The sequence below is a fragment of the Galleria mellonella genome, unplaced genomic scaffold (genome assembly GCF_026898425.1).
Source record: "Galleria mellonella isolate WM207_F2 unplaced genomic scaffold, CSIRO_AGI_GalMel_v1 utg184, whole genome shotgun sequence".
In the NCBI taxonomy this organism is placed as follows: domain Eukaryota; kingdom Metazoa; phylum Arthropoda; class Insecta; order Lepidoptera; family Pyralidae; genus Galleria; species Galleria mellonella.
This window is the reverse complement of record NW_026442025.1, coordinates 2,280,181-2,308,177: the sequence shown is the minus strand read 5'-3', so window position 1 is coordinate 2,308,177 and position 27,997 is coordinate 2,280,181. Positions and strand designations below refer to the sequence as shown.

Below are 27,997 nucleotides of genomic sequence, written 5' to 3'. Positions count from 1 at the left end.
TATATAAAATCATTAATCACAATATATAATTCGAAAACGCACGTTTCAACGTCTGTTCATAGCACACAACAACACATTTAATTATAAAAAAAAAAAAAAAATTAATAATAATATTAATTCTATGTGGATAAATTAATAATAAACATTGTCATGGATTCTCGTCTAACGTCTCGCGCTAACTTTATATCACTGCGTTTCATTATAATATTAATAATAACACATAATGCATTTATAATATACGCTTCGTTACAAACGCCAATATCTACTATAATTATCGTTACATCGTTAACGTTTAAGAATCAACGTGTTACATGATTTATACAAGAATGATAATTACCTGCTACAATGATAAATAGTGTTACAATAACGTGTTTTTAACGTGTTCTCCGTCGCAACTCACCCGTTTCAACGGCGAAAAGGACCGAAGAGGCGTGGAAAAATATTTTCTGATGCGTCCACTTTTCTCGGTCCACAGTGTGTTGTGTATTCAAATATAGATAAATAGTTTACATTGTAGAAAAAATATTTAACGACTATTTGCATTAACGTTATTATGTCTTATCTGTATATAAAATGTAGATTTATTAATGTAAATTTGAGACCAAAGCAAATTGTGCAACACATACCAATCCGCGACACATAGAATGTTTATTTGTTAAAAAAAAAGTGTTAGCGAATAAATTAACCGTCTTATTTGTAAAACGTCAAACGTCTCATGGACCTATTTTAGCAATTGAACTGTTTTGTCTCTTTCTTTTGTATTAAATTCTCAGTTTGAATAAAGGTGACAAAACAGTGTAATAGCTTTGACTATTGTTAGGTTTACAGGATATTTTAATTTAATAATAATACAACGTTTTAATTAATTTTTTTTTTTACATCAGAGAATAGAATTAGTCTTAAAATACCATAAAATATATTATGTTGGAAAGAAAAAAATTGTCTGCGTCAATAAATAATTAAAAAATATTAAAAAAAAAAAATTTGTACAAATACAATATCTGAGGTCAAAATTATGTTTAACATAATAACTATAAAGAGCCTTAAGATAGATATTTGAATGTATTCTAAAATCTAATATATGAGGGAAGAAGGGACAGGTTAAATAAATAAAAAAAAAGAAAGAAAAATATAAAGAAAATAAAATATCATAATATTGCTTCTAAAACGTTCAATAAATATCTGTTTATAAGAAAATTACCAAAAATTAAATATACAATAAATTAATGTGTCAAGTGCAAACCTTTGGCGGGTATTGCATAACCTTTCCTCGCTGTTTCAACATTATTCAAATGTAATGCTATATCGCCTTTTAGTGCTTAAGTAACAATCGTCGACAGAGCAAACTACATATGTGTTATACCATACATTAAATACTACAAAACGAAGCCGTGTGCATGTGCAACATTGCACAGTGTATCACAATAATGAAAGTTCAGTGTCAATAAATCGTCATAGTCTTAGAATACTGACGGATCTGACAAAGATTACATATAAAGATCCGTCGGTATTCTACGACTATGACGTAATGTGTACAGTAAAAAAAAAATTATGATATTACATGGACACAGTGTACGGTTACTTTCAAGTACTAATAACATTTCGTAGCAAACATTACTGGGATTTATTTATCCATAAAAAATACTAATAAAAACCATTTACATATGGAATATTCAAAAAGATTACAAAAGAATTTTCAATCAATTTCGAGTTAGTTGGTTGAAATTTTTCCCCGCGGGTGTGTGTGTTTAGACGACATTTTTTTTTTTTACTTGGGAATAATTTATCATTTATTTTATATAATATAAAAAAAAAATGTCTAATTCGCTGCTGTAATTTTTCTGTAACAAACGCTAGTAAAACGAAATCCGATTTGTCATTTGTATCAAAAGTGTTTCAAATTTTTTTTTTTTAATAATCATACGCAAAACATCTCTTAACTTCAAATTAAATATAATATCATTTCTTTAGCAGTCAGGGAACACTTTTAAAAATATGGAATTTTAGATCTAGCGCGCTCTTGTCGCTTCTGTAATTTATTGAAAATAAACTAATAAAGATTCACACTGTCAGCATACAAGGTTCTTTGCATACTCCCTACTGACAATAGAAAAGCATGTATAGCTATATATATATAGTAGCCCACCTGATAGACAATAGAAAACATCGTTTGTCGACATACCATTCAGTTTATTAAAGAATGTGACAATTAATTAAAATATTTTCATTGTAACTTCACTTCGTTTTACCCTTTCAATTCATAATCTGCAAACCTAATAATCTATATATACAGAAAAAAAAAAAACATTACAAGTGTCACAATAATCTTGGGGGATCTCGATTATAAATCAGTTTACAACGAAACAGCATAACAGCACGACATCTAGCGGTAATATTTGTGAACCTAGAGAAACTTATTCAAAGCATATGAATTGTAATAATACAAGTATTATAATTAAGACTGTAAAGATGTTGGTATAATTATTATGGTTGTATGTATTTAAATGGTATTTGTAACATCCTAATTCAAAATGGCGAAACCATACATTTCAGATAGTATGTAAATATTTTTTTAATATTTTCCCAATTTTATTCCAGGAATACGAATTAAAAAACGTTAAAAAACATAATAAAATTTTTATAATTAAAATTTTAACTAACAAAATATAATATAAGTTTCTTATATATATATGATAAACATACATATGGTTCATTTGATGGTAAGCTGTTACGGTAGCCTTGCAATACCAGAAGCATTGTGTACACGTTGCCGCATGTAAAAAAAAAACATCTTTATACCTTTTTGAAAAATCCTATGTGGAAATCTATTGGTAAAAGTCTCGGTAGGAAATCCATTCTATAACCTGACTGTAAAAAGAAGAACTTTTAAAACCACCTAGTAGCACTAGTTGCCTAGTACCACTAGCGAGTAAGTTCTAAGCTATTGTTTATTATCACTACATAGTATAAAACAAAGTCGCTGTCGCTGTCTGTCCGTCTCTATGTATGTTTAAATCTTTAAAACCACGCATAGACATAGTGATTCAAGAGAAAGGTTTATATTTATAATACATGCGTAATATTGTAGAGAAACACTGATAAATTTAGAGGTTTCTAATGTGATGTCGTAAATAAATACATTTTTTGCGCTTACATTGCAAACGCTGACTGAACCCCACGAGATAAATCAAGATAATGTACTACAGTTTTGTACACCTTAAAAAGGTCAACAAAAAGTCCGCGATGGTGTATGTCTATCTCTTAAGGATAACCCACAATAACCATTTTTTATCCTTTACAAATGTAATTTAACGGGAAAAATGGCTTATTTACGAAGTGATTTTAAGCAATACAGCATTAATTTTTATCTAATTAAGTACCTTAAATACATTGTCCATTAAATATAGATCAATATGGCCCTATACAGCATGTAATTTAAATGAATATTTCCGAAAGTATTACAGATTTAAAATGCGGGGACATAGCGGTGCGGCATTGCGCCGGTGCGAAGCCGGTCGCTAGTATTAAATAAAATAACTTGGATGCGGGCAAGGTCTATCGAAGCAGTACATCAATTTGCAAGAACTTTAGCTTTTAATTTTGTATTGCATCGTGATATAATTTAACTCTTCATTAGACTATATCCCCCCCCCTTCTACTAAATAAAGCAATCAGTCCATCGGTACGAGTCAACAACTTGTTGCTCCTCTCTCGCGAGCTTGGAGTACCATCTGCACTCGCCCACGTGCTCGGTGAAGCAGTAAAGACCATCTGCGACCAACGGTACGTAGAGATTGAAAAAAAACTACATGAGGTTCAAAATACGCAGTGCTATGTTTAATTTAATAGTATATTACCATGGTCAAATGAATTAACACGGTTTCACAAATACTACCGCCACATTACCGACTTTGTATACCATTACTGTTTGTAGAAAAAAGACTGCTTATAACAAAACATACCTTTCGCTGTACATTTATCTATAAGATACATTTAATTTCCAACCTTATTGCCTATGTGATAAGTCTAGGGGCGTGGAGGCCGTAAAGTCTTCGCGCTAGCGGCGGCCGGTGGCGAGGCTCGTCGTCTGACGCTGGTGCCCAGTCCTGGAGCCTGGCGCCGGCGGCCAGGCGGTGGGTCAGCCGGTGAGCTATTGAGAAGCCGCCACTGCCTTCCAGTTGCGTTAGGACTATAATTACTTGCCTGTAGGATAAAAATAAAGTCATATTTTCAACAGGCTTAATGTAATAATTAGTGTTTTATGAATGAACTAAATTTCAAAAGATACATACATACATACATATCTGTCACGCCTGTCTCCCATTAGGGTAGGCAGAAACAACGGAACGCCAAATGCTTCGATTTAAAAGTCAAAATTATTATAAATTTAGGTTATGATAAAACTAAATTTAAATTAAATTTGACTTAAACCTATTGAAATTATTAATGATTAGGTTATGATAAAATTAAATTTATTATAATTTTAGTTTCACGAAATTAATGTTTTATAAGTGAACTATATTTCAATAGATTTAAGTCAAAATTATTATATTAATCTAAGTTATAATAAAACTAAATTTCAAATAATTTTGACTTAAGTGTATTGAAATTATTAGTTTATGATAAAATTAAATGTATTATAATTTTAAATTAATTAAATTCATTAAAATTTAGTTCATATTGGTCCGCAGAATAAACATTTTATGAAATTATAAATTTAGAGAAAGGTTTAGAGCATAGTTTCTCAATCGGGGCGTCGCAATCCTTAGGGGGTCGTTTTTATTATTAAAGGGGATCGCAGTCTGTTGGAAAATAATAAGACCTCGAATGATTCGTTCAACGTAGCGATACGTGGCTTTACTAATTTGACTATTATTACTACTAATTATTCGATTGAACAAGTCATTCGGTTTATTCGAACGATTTTCAATTTGATACAGATTAACTCGATTGCTGGATCCTTCCTTTTTTATTAATGGTCAATAGTGTTGCCAACGTATTATATTTACTAAAAATTTGTAATTTTCGATATCTCGTAAGTTTTTTTGGCCGTCACTTGTTATTTATTTATTTACACTTTATTGCACCAAGTAAAAAGAGAAATAACAAATACAGTAAATATTAATGAGAAGTGATACAAAAGGCGGCCTTATCGCTAAGCAGACAATCTCTTCCAGACAACCTTTGGGTAGAGGACATTGAGAAAAAGACAAAGAGTAGGTGGCGCACTATTATATAAATATTATCATATACAAACATATATAGATACATACATACATATAGATACATACATACATATATACACATACATATATAATATATACACAATTAAATATATACATAACATACACATACTTAACAGCACACATACAACAGAAAAAAAAATGACGAAGGAAAACGAAGAGATTATCTCTTTTGATTAAGGTGATACTTTAACGTAATCGATTAAAATAATAAAAATTAGTTAATAACATATAAACTATTAATTAAAATATTATTATAATTTTATAGTGATGAGGTCGCAAGACTTTTTGACATTTTGGCTTTTTTCGTGGGTCACGATACAAAAATGGTTGAGAAACAATCGTTTAGATAAATGGCCGTTCAGAATCGACCTCAATGTAGTTTTAGATCCCAATAATCCCTTCTTCATCCCCCTCCCCCGTGCGTTACTATACCCCCTATAAACAATATCTCAATATCAAATGTAATAATAACATACCTGTGTAGCGGTGGGACAGAATCGATAGTTTTCAGTTCGCCTCTTGTCGAGACCACGTTGTAGCTCTCCTGGCAATCACACTTGACGTGTATCCACTTGTCTGTGTGTCTGTTCTCGACCATCACCACAAGCCCCGCCCAACCCTATAAAAAAAATGTAAAGTGAGTGAATAAAAGCATATTAGTATAAATATGTCTTAAGTTAGGGTATGACCTACTAATACACCAGTGGGGGGGAAAGGAATTGTTAGTAATAGAGATTGAGAATCCAATTGCAATATACCCAACCAGGTCGACCTCCTCGCGGTTCTCCCTGGAAACTATCATGGTTAATTCCTGATGAATTCATCATGATGGGCTAACTGGCCTGTTTTCATTCTCATCTATCACCCTTCACTGGTGCTCCGCCAGCGTATCCCGTTAGCGCAGGCGGGGTTACCATACCATTGTGACATATCAAAAAAAAAATACACCAGTGGAGAAAGGATTATTAGTAATGCGAACTAACCATTGCTAGCAATAAACCCTGTCAGATCGACCTCCATGTGGTCCCGCTGGAAACCATCATGCTAAATCTCAGGTGTAATCATCACGATGGGCTCACTGACCTGCCTTTTTATTTTCATTTGTCATCCCTTACCAGTGTATACCGTTAGCCCAGGCAAAGTTGCCATTCCATTATCATCCATTAAAAAAATATATAGCAAAAGATGGAGACTTATAACATCTTTGGGAATACCAATGCATTTATCATACCGTACCATAGGTATTGCGACGTATTTTACAATGCCCATAATGCTATTCATGTCTGTTGGTGAGACGGTTACCACTTCTGTCGTCGTTTAAGTTAACAGATTAGCAATTTGGTTACATTATTTTAAAACGTTTAATTCCTATAACTCCATCAGCTGTAAGCCGATTTAAAAAAAAATACAGACTGATTGCAATCTCTAACAAACAAAGGTTAAAAGAGAACAGATAGAAGTGGGTAGGTGGCGCAAGTTTTTTTTAGTAAAACATACAAAATAAATACCTTCGTTAAATAATAAGCAGTCATGCCCTGTCTGCCCTCGTGCCTCTGCCCTCTGGCTAGCGTCAGGCCTATGATCGCATCCGCCAAGATATGAGGATGAAGCGAGGGTCTCTCCACAGTTAACGGCTTCGAGGAGTGGGCAGCTAGAACGTGGCGAGGCCAGGCGGAACTGTCTGCTAACTCGAGACCGGTGTGCCAGTGGTTGAATGCCAAGCATACGACTAGGTAGAAGCCTTTCTCTAGCATTTTGTGACAGCCGACGAAACCGCGTACCTGTTGACATGTTGAAAATACAATCTTATAATCTAAGAAAAACCAGAGGGAGACTTTGTACAAAAGTCCATTGCTTGGGTACCTCTGTCCCATTCGTGTTTCAACCGTGAAGCAGTTGTGTTTGCATGGCTGTGTTTCGGTTTTGAAGGGTGGGATATGGCGTAAATTTACTGGGTACAGAGGAATAACACCTGAGTACTCAGTAATGGCAACGCATGGGGGGTAAAATGGACGAAACAGTATACTCTGTTATGTCCATGGTACTGCTCATGTCTATAGGTGACGGTTACCACTTTCCATCAGGTGGGCCGTCAGCTTGTTTGCCATTCTAAGTTGTATAAAAAAAATAAGAAATAGAGCTCAATTACCTTTTCAATACCACGTGATTCCGACATTTATTTATTTATTCATATAAATAATTATGACATAGAATGGGCCATACCTTCATTTCTCGTGGATGTTGTAAGAAGAGATTAAGGGAAAATAATGGTAGAGGGATGGGCAGCAGCAAAATCTAAAAACATAACCAAAGCCTAACTGCGGCTACCTTTTTTTTACTTCCCCATCTTATAGGGGAGGAGTTTTTTTGTTCAATGTACTGGGTTTGGATTCCCAAGCACTTACGGTTGCGCTTTCGGTGTACGCTCGCATATGCCAAGGTTTGCAGTCGATTAGGTAATTATATGGGTCTCTTTGGGCTTCACCATTAAGTGGGTACTGAGAGCATGACTTTTAAGATAACCTTTCTGATGCGGATTGATGAGCGGTGAGTTATTATGGGGGACTATATTGAGCATTGGACAGATAACGACTGACATGACGATGACGATGAAATTGTTATGCCCTTCAAACCACAGGGCAGCCATACAAGCACAATTACTTAGCGGTGAAACTGGCGCCCCGAACTGACCTGTCTCTTGCTGTGCACGACCAGTTTCCCAACTTGAGCGGTGGGTCCCGACCGAGTCCGGAACACCACCACACATAAGTCCAACTGGGACCGTTGGCTTTTGGCGGAATTCCTGAAATATGTCATATAATTATTTACATCTCGTTTCTTATAAAAAGCCCCCCCCCCCCCCGTACTAGTAACGTCATTTATTTATTTATTTACACTTTATTGCACCAAGTAAAAAGAGAAATAACAAATACAGTAAATATTAATGAGAAGTGATACAAAAGGCGGCCTTATCGCTAAGCAATCTCTTCCAGACAACCTTTGGGTAGAAGACATTGAGAAAAAGACAACTATTAATATAGGCGCGTCATCCGTGTCAATATGCTATTTTAACTACTCATAATCAAGAAAAAACTGAGAAGCATAAGGAATACCAATAGAAAAATAAAAAAAAAATGTTTTTTATTTCATAACTCTGTCAGTTGTAGACTTATTTAAAAAAAATCTTTTTTATCTGAAAGGATGTATTTATTCCCTTCAGATGGATCCCATAGAAATTTTACCAAAATCAATTACTTACAATTACGATCAATTACCAAAGTAGTTTAGTTTTTAAAACAAAATAACTGGTTTTGCCACAACTGAATCGGTTTTTCTTTTTGGTGGAACATTAATAAAACATATTTTTTAAATTATATTATATATTTTTATTTAAAAAAAGCGGTAAACTGACAAAAATACTGTGAGTGAACTGCTTTTTAGTTAGCGGAAGGCAGATACATACATATAAGTATATATTTTTTACTTGCCTCTGGCCCTCTTGGAACAGCGTGAAGTCAACCTCGGTTGGCTGGGTGGCAGTCAGCAGCAGACAGGTCAAGTGCCTCGTCGAGGACATGGGGGGCAGTATCCCGGCCAATCGTACCTCATGCCAGCCGACTCGCACTTTGCAGATGTCTATGCAGTCGAAATATCTGAAAAGGAAAAAAATTTAACTGTTTACACCGGTGTTTCCCAACATGGGGCCCACGCCCCACTGGGGGACAATTTGATTATTAAAAGGGGCAATTAAAAAATAGACTCGAAGCGATTTTAACCCTCTTGCTCCAGGCCATTTAAATGCAATGCTACGAGTAGATATCTGTGCCAAATTTAACAAAACAAAAAAGTCAATTTAAAAAATTGCTGTAAATATTTATTAGGTACAATTCCATTTGACATTACAAAAATATCAACTGGGCGATTAGAGTCGTCAAGTAAACTTTGTCAGGAAAAATTACGTATGGGGGCATAAAAATTTTCAATTCAAAAAGCAACAGCTGTGTTTCTTGCCTGTTCTTCTCAGCTGAAATTGCATTCCGAATTAGACGGTACATTCATAAAAATTTACGTTTTAAAAATACTTATTATTAAGTTTACTTGAAATAAAAAATATTTATTTTAGAATGATGCCTAATTCGCTATTTCACATTGCATTTGATTTAGAATACTTTTTTTAATTTATATTATATGTCTTTAATGTTTAATTTTATTTTTTCTTCTATCTATAATTGTAGATGCAATCAGTTCTTTTTAGCCATAAGCAGATCTGTTGTATTACAAAATTGTGGGTGTTAGGAAATTCATATCTAGAGAAATGTCATTTCAAACAAATTTTGGGGTTTAAACGAACTTTCTTTTTTTTAAAAAAAATAATATTGTTGACTGGGAGAGAATGCTTTTAGCATTAAGTCCGCCATGTACACATATTTGTACTAATGAATAAATAAAATAAATAAATATTAAGGACCCAACCTACCAACCTGCTTTTTAGATCCAGATAAAACCAGGGCAAATGATCGAGGCAAGACTCCTGATGATTCTAATTTAAATTTCGTGAAGGGTGCTCTAGTTTCCATTGTTACATCACAGTACATTTGTAGCACTATACAGTAGTACTAGATGGCGTTGTAAATATAAAAAATAACAATGCCACAACGACCAGATGCTAAATTCCACTTTTTTTTATGCTAATATAGTAGGTATAGTAGGTAGGTACTCCAGGTAAATCTGCGCAAGTTTTGATAAATTGCAATTGTTAATTGTATAAGCGTGTATCGCATACTTGAGCACGTCGTCGAAGGAGATCCAGAAGACGCCGTGGTCGGCGTCGTGTCCGGCGGGCGCGGCGGGCGCGGCGGGCGGCGCGTGGCGCCACGTGTAGTGTCCCCAGGGGTTGCGCAGGCGCAGCAGCCGCGCCGGCGCCGCCGCCTCCATGCGCTCCACCACGTCCAGCACCGAGTACGCGTGCCGCGGCCGCAGCCCCAGCCGCTGGTACTCCTCCTCGTCCACCTGCCGCCGGGCCGGGGGGGGGGACGACGTCTCCATTATACTACTACTAATATTATATCAGTTTTGTTTTATAAATGGTAATTTCACCTGCGCTGCCAGGACGCCAGTAAGTGATGATAGGTGACGATGAAGTCAGATCTAGTTAGCCCAACGTAATAAATTCACCAGGAATATATCACGATAGTTCCTAGAGCAGTCTAGAAGGAATGAGTTGAGGAGTGGAGATCGATTAACCGGATATGTTGCTGATATGTTGCGGTAATGAAATCATTAATACCTATTATCAACGATCCTTCCTCTCTATTATATGTCAGAATGATGCTTTCTGGCCTCTGAAATGCCGACGAATGGCCGACACGTACTAAACGAGTCTAGATTTCTTTCAGAAGTCTAGATTCTAGAGTAGAAAAGTTTTCATTAATTCACTTTCAGTGAGTATTGTGTCCGGACGAGTAATACCTTCATGTTGCCGCCGCCGCAGCTGGCGCCCATGAGGAAGCAGGCCTGCCGCGAGGACAGCAGCTGCGCCCACACCAGGTCGCGGTCGAGCTGCTCGAGCGGCGCGCCGCCGCCGGCGCCGCCGCCCGCGCCGCCGCCCGCCTGCAGCGACACCGACTCGCACGGCGCGCCAGTCAGCGTACATAATCCTGCAACGTCCACTTACACCCTTCACTCATCACCACTAAGAGAACCAGTCGCAGCAATTAAAAAGAACGAGCGATTATCTTCTCGCTTGTAACAGTGAAATAGTGTTACACCTAACGGTGGGAATTTGCAAAAGGGTGTACCTCAAGGATCTAATCTTGGACCCGTTCTTATAAATTATTTATGATCTTCCCTTTAGTACGCAGGACAGTTTTAGTATTATATTATTTGCAGATAATTGTGTAAATAGTGTTCAATATTAATCTTTCTTACCACCAGGTGGGCCGTATGCTTGTTTGCCAGCTACTAATAAGTTTACGATTAATATGTAATGTTGAATGGACATTATAAATTATAGATTAAAAAAAAAGAGCCAAATTACTCCACCCATTTTCAAGTGACGTAATTACCAATGTTCCTTCCATATTTAATTGTTATATACACGTATAAAATAATAACTTACCTTCTATAGCTCTCCCAGAGACGAGAGCTTCATAGCACCCATGTAATTTGGCCACTGCCTTCTCTATTAATGGCACCCATAACTGTTTTCTCTTTGCCTGGAATAAAATATATTACCGTTATAATTGCATCTATATATATATATATATATATATATATATATATATATATATATATATATATATATATATATATATATATATATATATATATATATATATATTCTTTATTGCACTAAAACATACAGTAACAACAATAAGTTAATAACAATGTTAGCAAAGGCGAACTTATCTCTAAAAGAGATTTCTTCCAGTCAACCTAACGCAGTGGCATAGGAAGTAGTGAGTGGGCAGTAGTAGTGCAAGACAGAATAACTATATAAATGAATTCCAATCACAAGTCACATTGATTTACTAATTGATACTCATTAAATGATAAAAACTTCATAGCAGGCTAGTGTATAGAAAATGTTATACGACCATATAACACTACCATATTCAAATACAACCTGCTTGCATACTTTTTACATAAACTGTGTCGAATATATAATCTAGTAATGTAAAATTGGTCATTGACAAATAATTGACATATTAAACATTTTCTATATACTAGTCTGCTATGAATTGACAATAATAGCAACTGATGGTGTATCTTGCGTCCTCTTTTTACTAATTATATTTGCATAAGAAGAAAGGAGGTAACCATATGATTTACAGTTTTTATTTTATCATCCCTTCTATGTAATTCCTTGTTCTTAATATATACATCACCTGCGAGTACACAAGATGCCCCTTTTTATTGGCAGGCAGAAGGTCGTCGACGGTGACGGTCAGCCAGCGGCCGTCCTTACACAGCCGCAGCTGGTACGCGCCCACGCTGGGGTCACCGCGTACCACCACCCCACGTACCAGAGACGATCGCTCCGCCAACACCGCCAGTGCTGACAGCAGCCAGCAGTTGCCGAGAACACCTAGAAGGGCCAGTAAATTTTAAAATCATTGAAAACTTTTCCTAATAGACGGTAAAGGCTAGGCGATATATATATATATATATATATATATATATATATATATATATATATATATATATATATATATATAATAGATAGTGATTCAAGAGGAAGATTTATATAATAGCGCGTCGAAGGCCGCACTTCGTCCTATAGCACTTTATCATGTTTATATTGTCTAATGACAAAAAAGCTGTAAACGTTGTTTATAAGGACATCCTGTAGTAGGTTACCTACCTACTACAGGATGTCCTATTCAGTATCAGCTTTACACCCTCTCAAATACAAGTCAGCAACTCTATTTTCCCGTGCTAAAGGGATTGGCAGTGGAATCATAAAAAATGACTATACAGAAATGCTTTACTTGACAATTAAATTTACTTGATTAGAAATATTCTTAATCACTGATAAGCCACCGTAGTCTTCACGAAAAACAACACGTGAGAAGTACCCTGGGTATCACAGCATATTCATTGAACTTCACGGTTCTGTTTAGACCTACAGGTGACGGTTACCATGTTCCATTAGGTTAGATATACGCTTTGGTTATACTGAGTTTATAAAAAATCTATAAACTTGAGTCATCTGGCAAGTAAACTATCTCGTCTGATATGGTTATTGGAGAACTTCATGGAAGAATAACAATAAATAACATCTATACTTTTAGTATTTATTCAAAGAATGAGGGAGACTTTGTACAAAAGTCGATTGCTTAGGTACCTCTGTTTGCATGGCTGTGTTTCGGTTTGAAAGGTGGGATATGGCGTGAATTTACTGGGTACAGAGGAATAACACCTGAGTCCTCGGGAATGGTAACGCATGGAGGGTATCATGGGCGAAACAGTATACTCTGTTATGTCCATGGTACTGCTCATGTCTATAGGTGACGGTTATCACTTTCCATCAGGTGAGCCGTTAGCTTGTTTGCCATTCCAAGTTGTATAAAAAAAAAACAGGATGACATTGTGGCATACCTACATATCTTATTCTCGTAATACCCACATAATATATACTTATACATTACAGCGGAGTTTCCCGACGTGGGGTCCACGCCCTATAGGGGAAAATTTGATAGTTATTTGGGGTAAATAAAAAATGGATTCAAAGTGATTATAACCCTCTTGCTCAGGACCATTTAAATGCAATGCTAGTAGATATCAGTGCCAAAATTAACAAAAAAAAAATAGTAAATTAAAAAAATGCTGTAAATATTTATTAGGTATAATTTCGTTACCAAAATATCAACTGGGTGATTAGAGTCGTCAAGTAAACTTTGTCGGGAAAAATTATATATGGGGGCATAAAAATTTTAGAAATGTTCAAGTGGGGCATGGCACAGAAAAAGGTTGGGGAAACACTGCATAACAGTAAGCAACCTTGCGATATATCCGACGGCTTGGGATCCCGGAAGACGACCCAGGGCAGGCGGTGGTCGGCGTCCACGTGTATCTGGTGCGGCCGCAGCCAGCGCGCCGCCGCGCCGCTGTCGCCGCGCTCGGCCGGCGCGCCGCCGCCCGCGCCGACCGCGCCGACCGCGCCGCCGTAGTACAGCGACCGGGCGCTCGCGGGGAACGACTCGTCCACGTACGACTCGCCAGTCTGATTTACAATTTACAACTTTTTAACTCAAATTTTATATATATATATATATATATATATATATATATATATATATATATATATATATATAAAAAAATACGAATGGTAATCCTAAAGTTACCGGGGGGAAAGGGATTGTTAGTAGTGGAGACTGAGAATCCTATTGCTGGCAATATACCCAACCAGGTCGACCTCCTCGCGGTTCTCCCTGGAAACTATCATGGTTAATTCCTGATGAATTCATCATGATGGGCTAAATGGCCTGTTTTCATTCTCATCTATCACCCTTCACTGGTGCTCCGTCAGCATATCCCGTTAGCGCAGGCGGGGTCACCATACCATTTTCACTCATCAAAATAAGAATACTAAAGTTACCAAAGGGAGACTGTACAAAAGTCATTTACTTGGGTACCTCTATCCAATTCGTGTTTCAACCATGAAGCAGTTGTTTGCATGGCTGTGTTTCGGTTTAAAGGGTGGGATATGGCAATGAATTTACAGGGTACAGAGGAATAACACCTGAATCCTCAGGGATGGCAACGCATGGTGGGTATCATGGACGAAACTGTATACTGTTTTATGTCCATTTCATTTCGTCGCGTTGTCCCGATAGTGTATTTAAAATATGGTTCAACAATGCAAAAATTTTAAATTAAATATCATGATGATAATCTTGTTCACAATTAACGCCTAAATGATACTTGATGTGCAACTGCGATTCGTTGGCATGGTATGTGTATGAGTCTACTGGGAACAGCTTATCCAAAACCAGGGGACTACAGATATCTTAAACTGCGGGATATCGTTAGGGTAACACATAGGATCTATGAAATGATGGTATAAGGCAGGGGGAAGCACAAAAGATCCTGATGAGTCGACGTGCATCGGCTTAGCTGACCCCATATGCGACAAAATAAGATAACGCCTAAAAGAAATCATTGGAGGAAAGGGATTGTTAGTAACGCGGACTATCAGTATACATACAATATACTATATCAGGTCGACCTCCTCGTGGTTCTCCCTGAAAACCATCATGCAAAATTCCAGGTGTATTCAGCACAGTGGGCTAACTGACCTGACCTTTTATCTCACCTATCATGCCTCACTGGTGCCCCGCCAGCGTATACCGTTAGCGCAGACAGGGTTAACATTCCATTATCATCTAGTGAAAAAAAATGAAGTCATTGACACAAAAATCTCACCGCAGCACACTGCGCCAGTACTTCCTGCCACTGCGTCCACGCGTGGCTTTCTTCTCTCAGTCGCAATATCTCCATTGGAGTGCTCTCCTGCCTCTCTCCGTCTGAATCGTCCACTGTGAATTATTTACAAACTAGTTACGACACACGGATTTGTCCACTTTGACTAAAACTATTTTTTTCATTTCCCCTTTAAACGTTATTCTGAGTCACAGATTGTTTCATCATAATATTAAAATGAGTGAATTCATCAGTCATAATAGTAATATGAATGTACTGGGGGGAAAGGGATTGTTAGTAATAGGGTCTAACACCTCCATTGCGGGGGGAAAGGGATTGTTAGTAGTGGAGACTGAGAATCCTATTGCTAGCAATATATCCAACCAGGTCAACCTCCTCGCAGGTCTCCCTGGAAACTATCATGGTTAATTCCTGATGAATTCATCATGATGGTCTAACCGAGCTGTTTTCATTCTCATCTATCATCCTTCACTGGTGCTCTATCAGCGTTTCCCGTTAGCGCAAGCGAGGTTACCATACCATTTTCATCCATTAAAAAAAAATATGAATGTACTGACGGTCATCATCATCGGGCGCGGTGAGTGCGAAGTCGGGCGGCTCCCGCTGCTGGTGGTGCTGGTGGTGCGGGTGGTGCGGGTGGTGCGGGTGCGGGTGCGGGTGGTGCGGCCGCGGCGCCTGGCACATGTCGCAGGCGGCTGCGCCCGCGCAGTTCGAGAACGTGCACTCGCTGCACGACCACTCGCCGCCCTCCGACCTGCGCCCGGGCAAACAAAACAATAGCGTCAGTATGGTGTATACACCATTCATATCATTATACATGAATCCTTCCAAAAATCCCCCTAAAAACCATCGTGGTTCATCACCAATGGAATTTAAAAGATAAACCTACTGAACAGGAAGTCTACCATAAAATGAAATTACGAAATTTAAGAATCAATTTCGTATTTTCATTCATACCAAAATCAGACCAGTAAAAGGAGCTTAAAATTGTGTTTTTCCTAAATCCTACTATAAAAGTAGGAAAATGGAAAGACAAAGGAACGATATTTTAAAATTATTAATATTTTTAATGGATACGTATTATGTAATTTTAACATAAAATTTGTGTTTCGTTCGGCCACGAAATTTTCATGGTAGATCTTCTGCTTTAATCCTCAACTAACATGATAATCTAATTTAATTAAGAGATAACTGTATAGATAATTAACAGACTAAAAATCAGTGCTGTGCTGCTGTAAATGTTGCATTGTGACACCCACAGCATCAACTGAGTCATCCCCTTTTGTCTAGCATTAAAGATAAAAAAAAAATGTAAGCACTTGTGTATTTCTAGTGTGTAGTTTACCAAAGGGAGACTTTGTACAAAAGACGTTTGCTTAGGTACCTGTGTCCCATTCATGTTTCTATTGTGAAGTTTTTTTTATGCAACTTAAAATGGCAAACAAACTGATGGTCCACCTGATGAAAAGTGGTAACCGTCGCCTATAGACATGAGCAGTACCATGGAAATATAAGAATATACTATTTCGCCCATGAAACCCCCCATGCGTTGCTATTCCTAAGGCCTCAGGTGTTATTCGTCGGTACCCTGTATATTCACTAATATATCCCACCTTTCAAACAGAAACACAGTCATGCAAACATAACTGCTTGACGGTAGAAACACGAATAGGACAGAGGTGGCCAAGCAATCGACTTTTGTACAAAGTCTCCCTCTGGTTGAATTGTCTTACATTTATTGTCTTGCTTATTTCCTATATTGTACAATTCAAATACAGTACTCTCATTCATTCAAAAGAGACTTGGTAATAAAAGCAGTTCTGGGCATTTCACCTGTGTTCGGGCGGCGGTGTTTTGTGTCGAGAGCCACGACGTGGCAGTGCGGGCGTATGCCGCGATCGCCTAGGAGACGGGCTGCGACCCACTGTAAAATAGAGATTAAAATGTATAAAGCATATATACACGGTCGAATTGAGAAACCCCCTCCTTTTTTGAAGTCGGTTAAAAATGGACTCTATCCGTGTTCAGCCCCTCATTTGGGCCGTTGTGCGTATGATAGAAACAAAAATTAATAATTATGTTAATTACTAGCTGATGTCCGCGACTTTGTCCGCGTGGTATTTATTATATCGGTTTAGTATGTATCAATGTATGTACCTATCTATTTATTATATCCGGGAATATTAGACCAAAATTAACAAATGACGTTTCGTTCTCACGCTTTGACTTAGGTCAAAATGACTTTACATAAGTAGGTTGTGTACTAAGCTGTGTAAAGTTTTAAAATTTTTTAACTATCCCATGGGAACTCTTTAATTTTCCATGATTAAAAGCACCTAAAATGTTTGCCGGGGATGTAAGGTACCACCATGCAAAATACTTACTTACAGATAGTTTAAATGTAACGTGAAACAAACCAAAAACATGCAAGAATAATATATAATTTATTAAATAGTTATTAAGTATTATTTGTCCACTGCTGGACATAGGCCTCCTCATAGACTGGCATAAGGAACGGTCCCGAGCCACCTGCATCCAAATAGAATTAATCAGGGATTAATAATAAGAGTCTACGCACCGGCACCACAATTGGAATCCGAAGAAGAGCCAGGGACCCCATGCTTGGGTACGGGCGGGGTCTTGCATGCGAGACACAAGGATGCAGACAGCGGGTTCTGTAGGGTACACGAACTGCAGGACCTGAAAATGTATACAGGGTTAGAGATCTCAAATTTTGCCGCCAAGTTAGTTGCATGCAGTATGACAGTAAGTTACCAGGTAAATTGTTTCATGATTTATTTATTTATTACATCAAATATAACATTTACCATAGGGAGATGTTGTACAAAAGTCGTTTGCTTGGGTACCTCTGTACCATTTGTGTTTCAACCATGAAGCAGTTGTGTTTGCATGGCTGTTTGCAAGGCTGTTTCGGTTTGAGGAGTAGGATATGGCGTGAATTTACAGGGTACAGAGGAATAACACCTGGTGTCCTCAGGAATGGCAACGCATGGGGGGTATCATGGGTGAAACAGTATAGATAGATAGATAGATAGATAGATCGTTTATTTGTTTGTTACTAATCACACACAACATGTACATAAGAATAGATAATACATAAAACAACATAAGATTTATAATTGTGTTATTATGTGTGATCTGCAGCAATACAAAAAGGTCGAAGCTCAGCGTGTAACATTGTTCAAGGAACAAAACACTGATTTTCAGCTTTAACCCATTTGAGGGTACGTGAAAATAATAAATAAAATAAATATAAAATAAAAAGAGTAATATTTTTGGTGATTGTCTGTGCGGTGTGTGTATAATAAAAATAATGTAAATAGTTCAAGAGTATAATTTGATATAATTTTAACTGAGTGGTAAGGATAAAGCAAAAAAAAAGAAAATATTAATAAGAGAAACATGGAAAAAAAAAATATTAAAAATCATTACATGAGTTTGCAACCGCTAGCCAAGAAATTTCTGTGGAATGCCTAAAATTTGTTTTTTTAATAAGTATTCTTTGTGATGTTTTTTAAAACTTTGTACGGTATACTCTGTTATGTCCATGATACTGCTCATGACTATAGGCCACGGTTACCTCTTTCCATCAGGTGGGCCGTCAGCTTGTTTGCCATTCTAAATTATATAAAAAAAATATATTCACGGAGCGTTTACACCGCGAATAAAGAACTTTAACTGTATATTAAAGAGGTGAAAAGTGCATACCAGTAGTTGTGCGATGGTGGGCGAGAGCCGGCACAGGCCGCGCAGGTGGCGGCGGCCGGCTCGTTCACCAGCGTGCAGCGGCCGCACGACCACGTACTGCTGCCCGGCGCCGCCGACGCCGCCGACACGGCCGGCCCGGCCGCGGAAGCTGGCGCTGATGAATCCGCTAATCAAACGGAAGAAGGCTCGATTACATTCAGGCCGTATAAATTGTGTAAATTTTTTATTTGAGTTAGATATATAATTTATTTGCATTACTTTTTTTCATTTAAGAGTTTCCCCTTGTCGGTGCAACTACCAGAGGGAGACTTTGTACAAAAGTCGATTGCTTGGGTACCTCTGTCCCATTCGTGTTTCTACCGTGAAGCAGTTGTGTTGGCATGGCTGTGTTTCGGTTTGAAGGGTGGGATATGGCGTGAATTTACAGGGTACAGAGGAATAACATCTGAGTCCTCAGGAATGGCAACGCATGGGGGTATCATGGGCGTAACAGCATACTCTGTTATGTCCATGGTAATGCTCAAATCTATAGGCGACAGTAACTACTTTCCAACAAGTAATACTTAGTACTTTTCTAAGTATGGTTACTTTCCATTAGCTTCTTTGCCATTAAGCGTTGCTATTTTTTATCATGAGGCAATGCCCTACCTTAAAATGAAAGGCCCCAATAAAATTAGAAAGATTCTCTTTTTCGAAAACAATTATTGTTTCTGCTCTACTAAAAGAACTTTTACGCAAGCTTCAACATGGGTCTAGCTACGGTCCTGTGACAATTACTTTTATAAGTAGCTCTAGAACAATTGCAAATTGTTTAGTTTTTATAAATTCATAACTTACACTCTTACTCATAAAAACGTCAAATGATTCATAAACCTTTTTTAGCCTTAGGATAGAGGGCGCTGCTCTCACGTAAACAATACTGTCCTATGTTAAAATATATTAAAAATATTTTCTCATATTATTCCTTGAAAAAAACGACTAAAAACAAAAGTTAAAAGTGTAGACTATATATGACAGTGTTAGCAGCGACTGATAACACTAGAATTTTGCAAAACTAACGAAATTTATAAATGCCAGTGACAGCGTACGTAAACAGAAGTTTATAGTGTATATTTAATGAAAACACCTGCAATGCTGCTGGTGTTGTGGGTGATCATGGGCGGCGGTAGTCACTTACCATCAGGTGAGCCGCATGCTCGTTTGCCCCCTACGTTGTAAAAAAAAACAATACCAAAACAAACTCATCGATGGGTACAGTGCATAAAAGTTGTGAAGTAATTTATGTTGTGTTTTTCGAAATAAAGTTCTTCGATGATAAAAGTAATTCGATAAGTTATATCTTTCAAACTACCCACAGTAAAAAAAAAGACGCATAATTTAAGAACGTAAGAAAGAACAAACAAGTCTATTTTAACTGTTTTGCCACTTTTTTTTATTTATTCATTAGTACAAATATGTTTACATGGCCTTCAAATTTGGAATTTAACATCAAAGAGACTGTTCAATTTCTAAAATGGGTTTGAGAGGTTGGACATTTTAACGTATTCGTAAGGGGGTAAGAAATACTAATATTCCCTTACCAACGGCAAATAATAGTTCGTCGCTGTTCAGATCGTGGTCGAGGGAGGCGATCGGCACAGTGAGCCTCTTCGGCTCGACACGGTTCGACTCCGACGACTTGCTGCTACTGCTCGCCTCCGACGTTGTTGTTGATCTGGAACTTTCCAATAGAAGAGCGCCATTAGAGACACGCGTTACTACTGCATGGTCGAAATATATCATCACATTTTTTTTTAATGGGTGATAATGGAATAGTAACCCTATTGGAATATGGGATATGCTGCCAGGGCAGCAGTAAGGGATGACAGGTCAGGATGAAAAGGCAGGTCAGTTAGCCCATCGTGACAAATTACGAGAAGGGCCAAAATTAAAAGTACCCGTAACCGGCGAGCGTGTATGAAAAGATTGATGAATGTGGAAGAAGTGAAAGAGGTTTGTTTGAATCGAAGCGTTCCATTGTTTCTGCCTATCCTAATGGGAGACAGGCGTGACAGATATGTATGTATGTAAGTGACAGATAAAAGAATTTAATGAAAAACTTTACAATCGCCTTGCTGAGAAATGATTTTATTCACTTGAAGATTAATGCAAAATTTTAAGAACAAATAGCCAAATGAAATATTTGCACGCCACACGGTTGAATGCAGACTTTTTAACATTAAATACTTCTAATGTATTAATTAACCTGTATTCAAGCAAAAAAAAGTTATCATTAATGCATTCATAACGTACCTGTTGGGAAGCGGTCGGTCGTGCCGGTCGTGCCGGTCGTGCCGGTCGTGCCTGTCGGCGCGGTCGGGCCGCTCGGGCCGGTCGGCGCGGTGCGCGAGCGTGACGGGCGCGTGCGGCGGCCGCCCGCTGCGGCACACGTCGCACGACCGCGCCCACCACGCGTTGTACGCGAACCAGCACTCGTTGCACTGCCACATGCGGTTCTCGCGACTGACGAGTTGCGAACGATTATGAAATGTTATTTCACACGTTTAACCAGCGCTTCCACAATCCTACTACATTAATTATTATGATAAATTCTTGTATAAGCATTATAATTAGAACATATGAGTACTTCATTGTTTAATCTACGTACGGTAGCTGCATGAGAACATTGATCAGTAATATATAAAAATAAATAATATTAAAGAAGTTTCAATTCATATATACTTATGCTTACATTCCAAAAAAAAAAAAAAAAGAAATAAAGACCGTAGTGGTATTAAAAATAGTTTTTCATTGATAAAAAAAATTGTTTCTATATTTTAAAACTATTTTATATGTGAATTTTCTTTTAATAGAAATGTAAAGACAAAATAAAAAGTCCTTGTACTTCTATCAGATAAATATTTTGTAGGATTTTGTATTTTTTTTTCCGTTGAAGAATTTTATTCATACATTTCAATAAGTATATTTTAAAATTAAAAACCCTTAAAATTTTTAAAATATATAAAAACATGTAAACTGTGTCTAAAATATTAATGTATTGCAAACAGAAAACTTACGAGGGTTGCTGTGATGAAGGCACTTTAGACGGCTCCCGGGGGTTATGCGCCACTTTGCCGACCGATGGCAGCATGTTGAACACTTTCGTACTGGGGTCCTTTGGTACCGAGGACCCTATGTGCGAAGTCCGTATATTACTCACAACCGTCTCACTCACTGGCGATATGCAGTTCTCAGCACCTAACAACTCATCGATCCTAGCATAATCACCATCACTTATATCGTTGGAGTACAGCACTTCGTTATGTGAATTACTCATCACGTTCTTTGTATCTTGCACTGAAACATAGGAGTACCTAGTGCCGTTGTTGTTCACTTGAAGCTGCAAGTTCAAGTCTTTGTATTTACCTTTGTTTGGTAAAGCATATATCACACCTTCAGCGTTCGTGTCCCAACTACACTCCCTATCGTTCAACTCCACATTGTTCTCATCAATCTTCTTGTCAATCAAATCCCTCCTGCCATCATCAGGCTTTGTCAAACTGCCACAATAATTTGCAAGCGACCTCTGATACTCGTTCAAACTCCGTCTACTAGATATCACTTTACCAACTGGCCTATCGGCGTTAGTTTGCTCCGAAAAAGATCTTCTGTAAGTAGGCCGGATTTCTGGAGAGTTCTGCGCACTGATCGACCTTCGAAAGGAACTGCCTAAAGTGGTGCTTCCAGACTGAGGCCAATCGGGCACAGTGATCATTACACCACCCGATGTGGGGAGAGACGTCGCTCCATCTCTACCGCTCAGTGTTTCATGTCTCCCTAAGGTGGTAACACTCAATCCTCTAGAATTCGGTATTCTTGATAGCGGTGATGCTCTAGGCGATAAACACGCCTCACAATGAGTTCTGATACCAGAATTCTCTAAAGTGCATTTACTGCACGCCCACTTCTTCAAATGCAACGCTTTGCTTTGCTCTCTTTGATATTCTTTCACGTAATTCAGTTCCCAATTTGACTTGCTCTCACTGCACTTTTTGGGTCTTCTTGTAACTGTGTGAAGACTCCTTAGGAAGGACTCACGCGGGTTGTAATGGGTATTGTAGCCGAATCTCTCTGAGACCATAAGACTTGTGGGTCTGTTGATGGTGCCTCTAGTCTCGTCGACTTTCCACCACTTCTGTTGGGAGTTGATGACAGATCCGTGAGAAAGAGATCTGGTCACACCGTGTGCGTGGTCAGTCAGCTGCGTTGGAGACAACCTCAAGGATTGTAAGTCAAGATTCAAACGACGACCGTCGGCGAAACTCGATGTGGGCTTATATGATGGGACAGCCAGGGTGTTAGACCTTATCATAGTGTTGTCTAAAAAGTAATAAAAATTAATTATATAATAACATGGCATATGTTCAAGAGTACACAGTCGAATAATGGCTGAGATGATGATGATGATGATGATGATAGCATATTTGTAGTTAACAAGAGACAGTCATCATTTCATATATTTTTCCAATCAATTTTGTCACGTACATTGTAGTGAAACATTCTATTGAACGTTATATATTGTATAGTAATTATTAAAGATTTATTACTAACCTTGGGCAGACTTATCTTTGTCCGTCATCCCTGAAGCTTGATCCTCATCATCAGAAAGTCTGAAATGTAAACAATAAAAATAAATGCTTAGGCAATATGAATCTTCTAAATTCCAAATGATTGGCCACTAAACAATGATATCTTAACATTGTCCATCCCATTGATTATGTTTATGATACTGACTTTGCTTGTCTGACTGGACAATGCCATAAAAACAATAAAAGATTAAGGGCACTATTTTAAGGGTTTATTAATGGATATAATTAGTTACCCCAACTATATATAATAGTTACCACAATTTTTTTCTAGAGGACACCATGTAGATGGTAAACCAGAGAAGACAACTGATCCCCTTAATCCCAACAATTCCTTCCACCCTGTGTTTCGATATCGAAATAATCAAAAACATGATGCGCCCCACATACTAATATAGGGTGCAGCATCCTGTTCCTAACAACCCCTCCTCCAGATCAAGGCTGCTATATACGCGTAGATGTCGACATTCAAAATTAAATAATTCAAGAATACTGTGAATGATTGTAGCTTTTTATTTTCTTTTTATCTTGTTTTTTGTTTGTAAACTTAACTTATTTGAAAAAAAAAGCAACAGCTGTGTCTCTCGCAATTTAACAAAATTGCATTTCTAACTGAGCGGTAAATTCATAAAAAAAATACAATTCAAATATGCATGTTATTAAGTTGATTGGACTAATCGAAGGAACTATACAACACATACTACTCGAAGGCCCCCATATTTCAGTCTCTATGTAGGACACTCTCCCTAATAATATTCATCGCCCTGTTAACCTCACGTATCTATTAACTTTAGTTTTTTCTCCTATAGTATATGTTCTAGAAAAATTTCTGTCCAAATATAATATAAAATTATAATATGTCCTTTCAACATTTATTTTTATTGGATAAAAATGGATTAGTAACCCCGCCTGCGCTAACGGGGCACCAGTGAAGGGTGATCGATGAGGATGAAAACAGGCCAGTTAGCCCATCATGATGAATTCATCTGGAATTAATCATGATAGTTTCCAGGGGGAACCGCGAGGAGGTCGACCTGGTTGGATATATTGCTAGCAATGGGATTCTCAGTCTCCGTTACTAACAATCCCTTTCCCCCTTTTAACATTTAACTATCATAAACCATTCTTTAATCCCTGGTATAGACACTCAAACGTACAAGGAACTCTTATCGCATTCCTGATAAAATTGCAGTGTCTCTTCCAACCTTGACTTGGCAAAACCTTCGGAGCCCCGATCCATAAATTAAAAAATAAAAAAGTTTAATTGAATAAAAAATATTAGTATTATAATAAATTGACGACGACCTGTAGACGGGCGCGTGCGGCGCGAGGCCGTCACAGGCGGCGCAGCGCCAGGCGGCCGACACGTTCCGCAGCCCGCAGCCGCAGCGCCACGCGCGGCTTCGCTCCGGCGCCGAGCCCACGCACGACCATCCGCTGTGACGTAAAGACGGAAATTTTTACAAACAGATCAGGCAGCCCACCTGATAACATATTGTAAAGACCGCTTTCCCACCTCCTACCCTACCTATAAAGGTTGCCCTTGGTTAGTACTACCACTATTTTTGTTTTAATAGGTGATAATTAAATGTTAATCCCGCCTACGCTATCTGTATTCTCTGGTAAGGCACCAGTGACGGATGATAGGTGAAGATGTAAGCAGGTAAGTTAGCCCATCGTCACGAATTCCACTAAAAGTAGCCACGACGGTTTCCAGGGGGAACCGCGTGGAGGTCGACTTGATAGGATGTATTGCTAGAAATGGGGCAATTAGACCTCAATACTAACAATCCCTTTTCCTCTAGTACCCAATATTGGGCATCATACAGCGTACGGGGGGAGAAAGGATTGTTAGTAACGGGGATTAGCAACCCCATTGCTAACAATAAACTCTATCAGGTCGACCTCCTCGCGGTTCCCCCTGGAAAACATCGTAATTGATTTATTGTTGAATTTATCATGATAAGCTAGCTGATCTACTCCATTCTCATCTAGGACCCCTCACTAGTATACCGCCAGCGTTAGCACAGACGAGGTTACCATTCTATTACCATACATTAAAAAAAACATACAGGGCACTGCACTCATGCATTGTCAATTCCGAGGACTATAACTTTTTTTTACATCTATGCTTACAGAGCACCAGATGAAGGATGGTAAATGAAGATGGAAACAAATCAATTAGCCCATGATGACAAATTATATCTATTCTGTGTATTTGTATGCTTATTAAATATGAACTTTTTAATATTTGTTTATTAAGCTTCTGATAAGTAGTTAAACTTTTAGAAAATAATGCAAAAGATAAACATAATGCTAAATAACATTACATTAGAGAAAAGATTTCGGTAATGTAAGAAAGACTCTGTTTTCCGCACTTAGCCTCTCATTTGGGCCGTTGTGCGTAAAGATTTCGGTATGTAAACTAACAATAAAACCTACTCTTTGACTTTTTTCTTAATGTCTTCTACCCAAAAGCTGTCTGTCTGTCATCAGTTATTGTCTGTATGACCAGATCATAGTATAAGCATAATTTTTTTAATGGGTGATAATGGAATAGTAACCCCACCAGCGTTATCGGTATACACTGCCAGGGCACCAGTAAAGGATGATAGGTGAGGATGAAGCAGGTCAGTTAGCCCATTATAACAAATTCAACAAGAATTGTACACAATGGTTTCCAGGGGGAACCACATGAAGGTCGACCTAATAATGTTGGAAAGAAGTCACTTTATAAAGTGTAAAATGTCTATCTGTGTGACGCCGAGACGGGCCACTAGTTATATATAAACAATTATAATACATTTATTATAGTGATTGTATAAAAAAAAGAAACACTGACTTCTGAAACACAAGTTCTATCAAGCTCGAAGGCCAGAAAATTCAGAACATAATTGCTATACAACATATGCAAATAAAGAGATAGAGGAATTGCTGTGTGGTCCTGGCATATGGCCATAGGGCCACCCCTTTCTTTCCCATGGGTAAGAGGCGACTAAAGGAACTTAATGGCTGAGAAATGGGCAGTAGCTCTTAAAATACACAGCCTATGTTTAGCAGTAGGCAAATACTGATAGGGTACGAAGAAATGTTATTATTATTAAAAATTGCTTTATTGCTAAAATTTTTTGAAATGACTAACTAGTATGTCTTAGTGTATGCTGCAAGTTGTACTCAATTGACAAAAACATTCGGAACCAAGGAACAATATTATAAAAACTGACAACTAAAACAAATGTGAATAAAGATTCATAGTTTCTATTCCATATTCAAGCTAAACAGCATGATGAGCAGGTCATGAATAGATCAAGTTTAAACATATTACTATTCTCACTTCCATAAATAGGTAGAATGACATAAATTAATATACAAACAAAATAAATATTAGAATCACTATAGATAATAATTTCTCATTTGTAATGTGAATAACATTTAAATTAACATACATTAAAACACATTTTTTGCATGAAGATTAGTTAAAAAAAAATAAAAGCATATCAACTATTGAATTTTCTCTTAAATCTTTATAAAATTAATTTAATCTTTCACCACCATGTAAAGAAAATACTACAAAATATAAATTTGCTTTCATTCTAGCTACATACAAAAATATAGGAAAAACTAAGGTTCATATTTTTGTATAAACTTGTGTGGAAGCATAGAGAAACAGCATTGAAATTACTGAAATATACATTTTACTTACGATCCGTAATATCCTCGGTAATGCAGCGTTCCAGACTCAAATAATCTTGATGGAAAACTAACATAGGTCAGCTATAACTATGTAGGCACATTCATTGTCAATATCAATGGTACGTTTTCATACAATTACTGACAAAAACTAGCAATGGAAAGCGTAACAAAGGATAATTTCTCTAATGAACTTCCGTAAAGACTACGCAACAATGAAATACAATAGAAATATAACCTAAATAAAAGTTAAAGAAAAATCGATATCGAAGTGACATTTGCAACAATGGATATGTCTGATAATATGTGAAAAACTCACCTATTGAATTTGTTTTCCGTGGGAATGACTATCGGCTCGGACCCGGAGTTAGTACCTTCGCTTTTCCCCGTACGAATTGTGTGTTCTGGCGAAGAATCGGCTTTGAATGACTCTTTAGACGGGTCGATGTCATGACCCGATACTCTTTTCATAGAACATTTTAAACACTTTACACTCTCTGTTGGATTGATTTGGCCACATGTCTGACAATGCCATTGCAGCACCGATGCGATGGAGCCCATTTTAATTCACACATGGCTATGAAACCATAACAATACGCCGTTTTACGAAAACAAATATCTAATGAAGAAAAATGAAAACAGCTGATCCTCCATGTTGTTTGTGTTTAACTTTTTTAAAAATAGGTATAGGTGTTGCCATTTTGTTATAAACATTTCAGTCTAAAATGAATATAAGACTGAAGTACTACATGAAAAAAAACA

General features: G+C 37.5%; 1 protein-coding gene across 1 annotated transcript; it reads right to left on the bottom strand.

The window, feature by feature from the left end:
* Positions 1 to 8: 8 nt before the first annotated feature.
* Positions 9 to 27,894, bottom strand: LOC113512020 (calpain-D). Its single transcript, XM_026895770.3, has 21 exons — positions 27,555 to 27,894; positions 24,851 to 24,982; positions 23,511 to 23,569; positions 21,977 to 23,279; positions 21,213 to 21,422; positions 20,501 to 20,640; positions 18,921 to 19,086; positions 17,770 to 17,891; positions 17,025 to 17,115; positions 15,749 to 15,945; positions 15,174 to 15,286; positions 13,749 to 13,971; positions 12,134 to 12,333; positions 11,365 to 11,461; positions 10,716 to 10,903; positions 10,030 to 10,256; positions 8,735 to 8,899; positions 7,938 to 8,049; positions 6,755 to 7,027; positions 5,723 to 5,865; positions 9 to 4,203 (listed from the first exon to the last, which is right to left on the bottom strand). The coding sequence occupies exons 1-21, from the start codon at positions 27,794 to 27,796 to the stop codon at positions 4,014 to 4,016; spliced, it is 4,593 nt and encodes a 1,530-aa protein (XP_026751571.1). The 5' UTR covers positions 27,797 to 27,894; the 3' UTR covers positions 9 to 4,013.
* Positions 27,895 to 27,997: the final 103 nt, after the last annotated feature.

Bases quoted from the DNA above. Each gene is read 5' to 3' on its own strand.
- LOC113512020 (XM_026895770.3), bottom strand. From the start codon at position 27,796: ATGGGCTCCATCGCATCGGTGCTGCAATGGCATTGTCAGACATGTGGC. The intron at 23,570-24,850 runs GTCGTCGTCAAT...TTTACATTTCAG, and splicing joins CCGCACGCGCCCGTCTACAG to ACTTTCTGATGATGAGGATC. The intron at 10,257-10,715 runs GTATTACTCGTC...GCCCGGCGGCAG, and splicing joins GCGGCGGCGGCAACATGAAG to GTGGACGAGGAGGAGTACCA.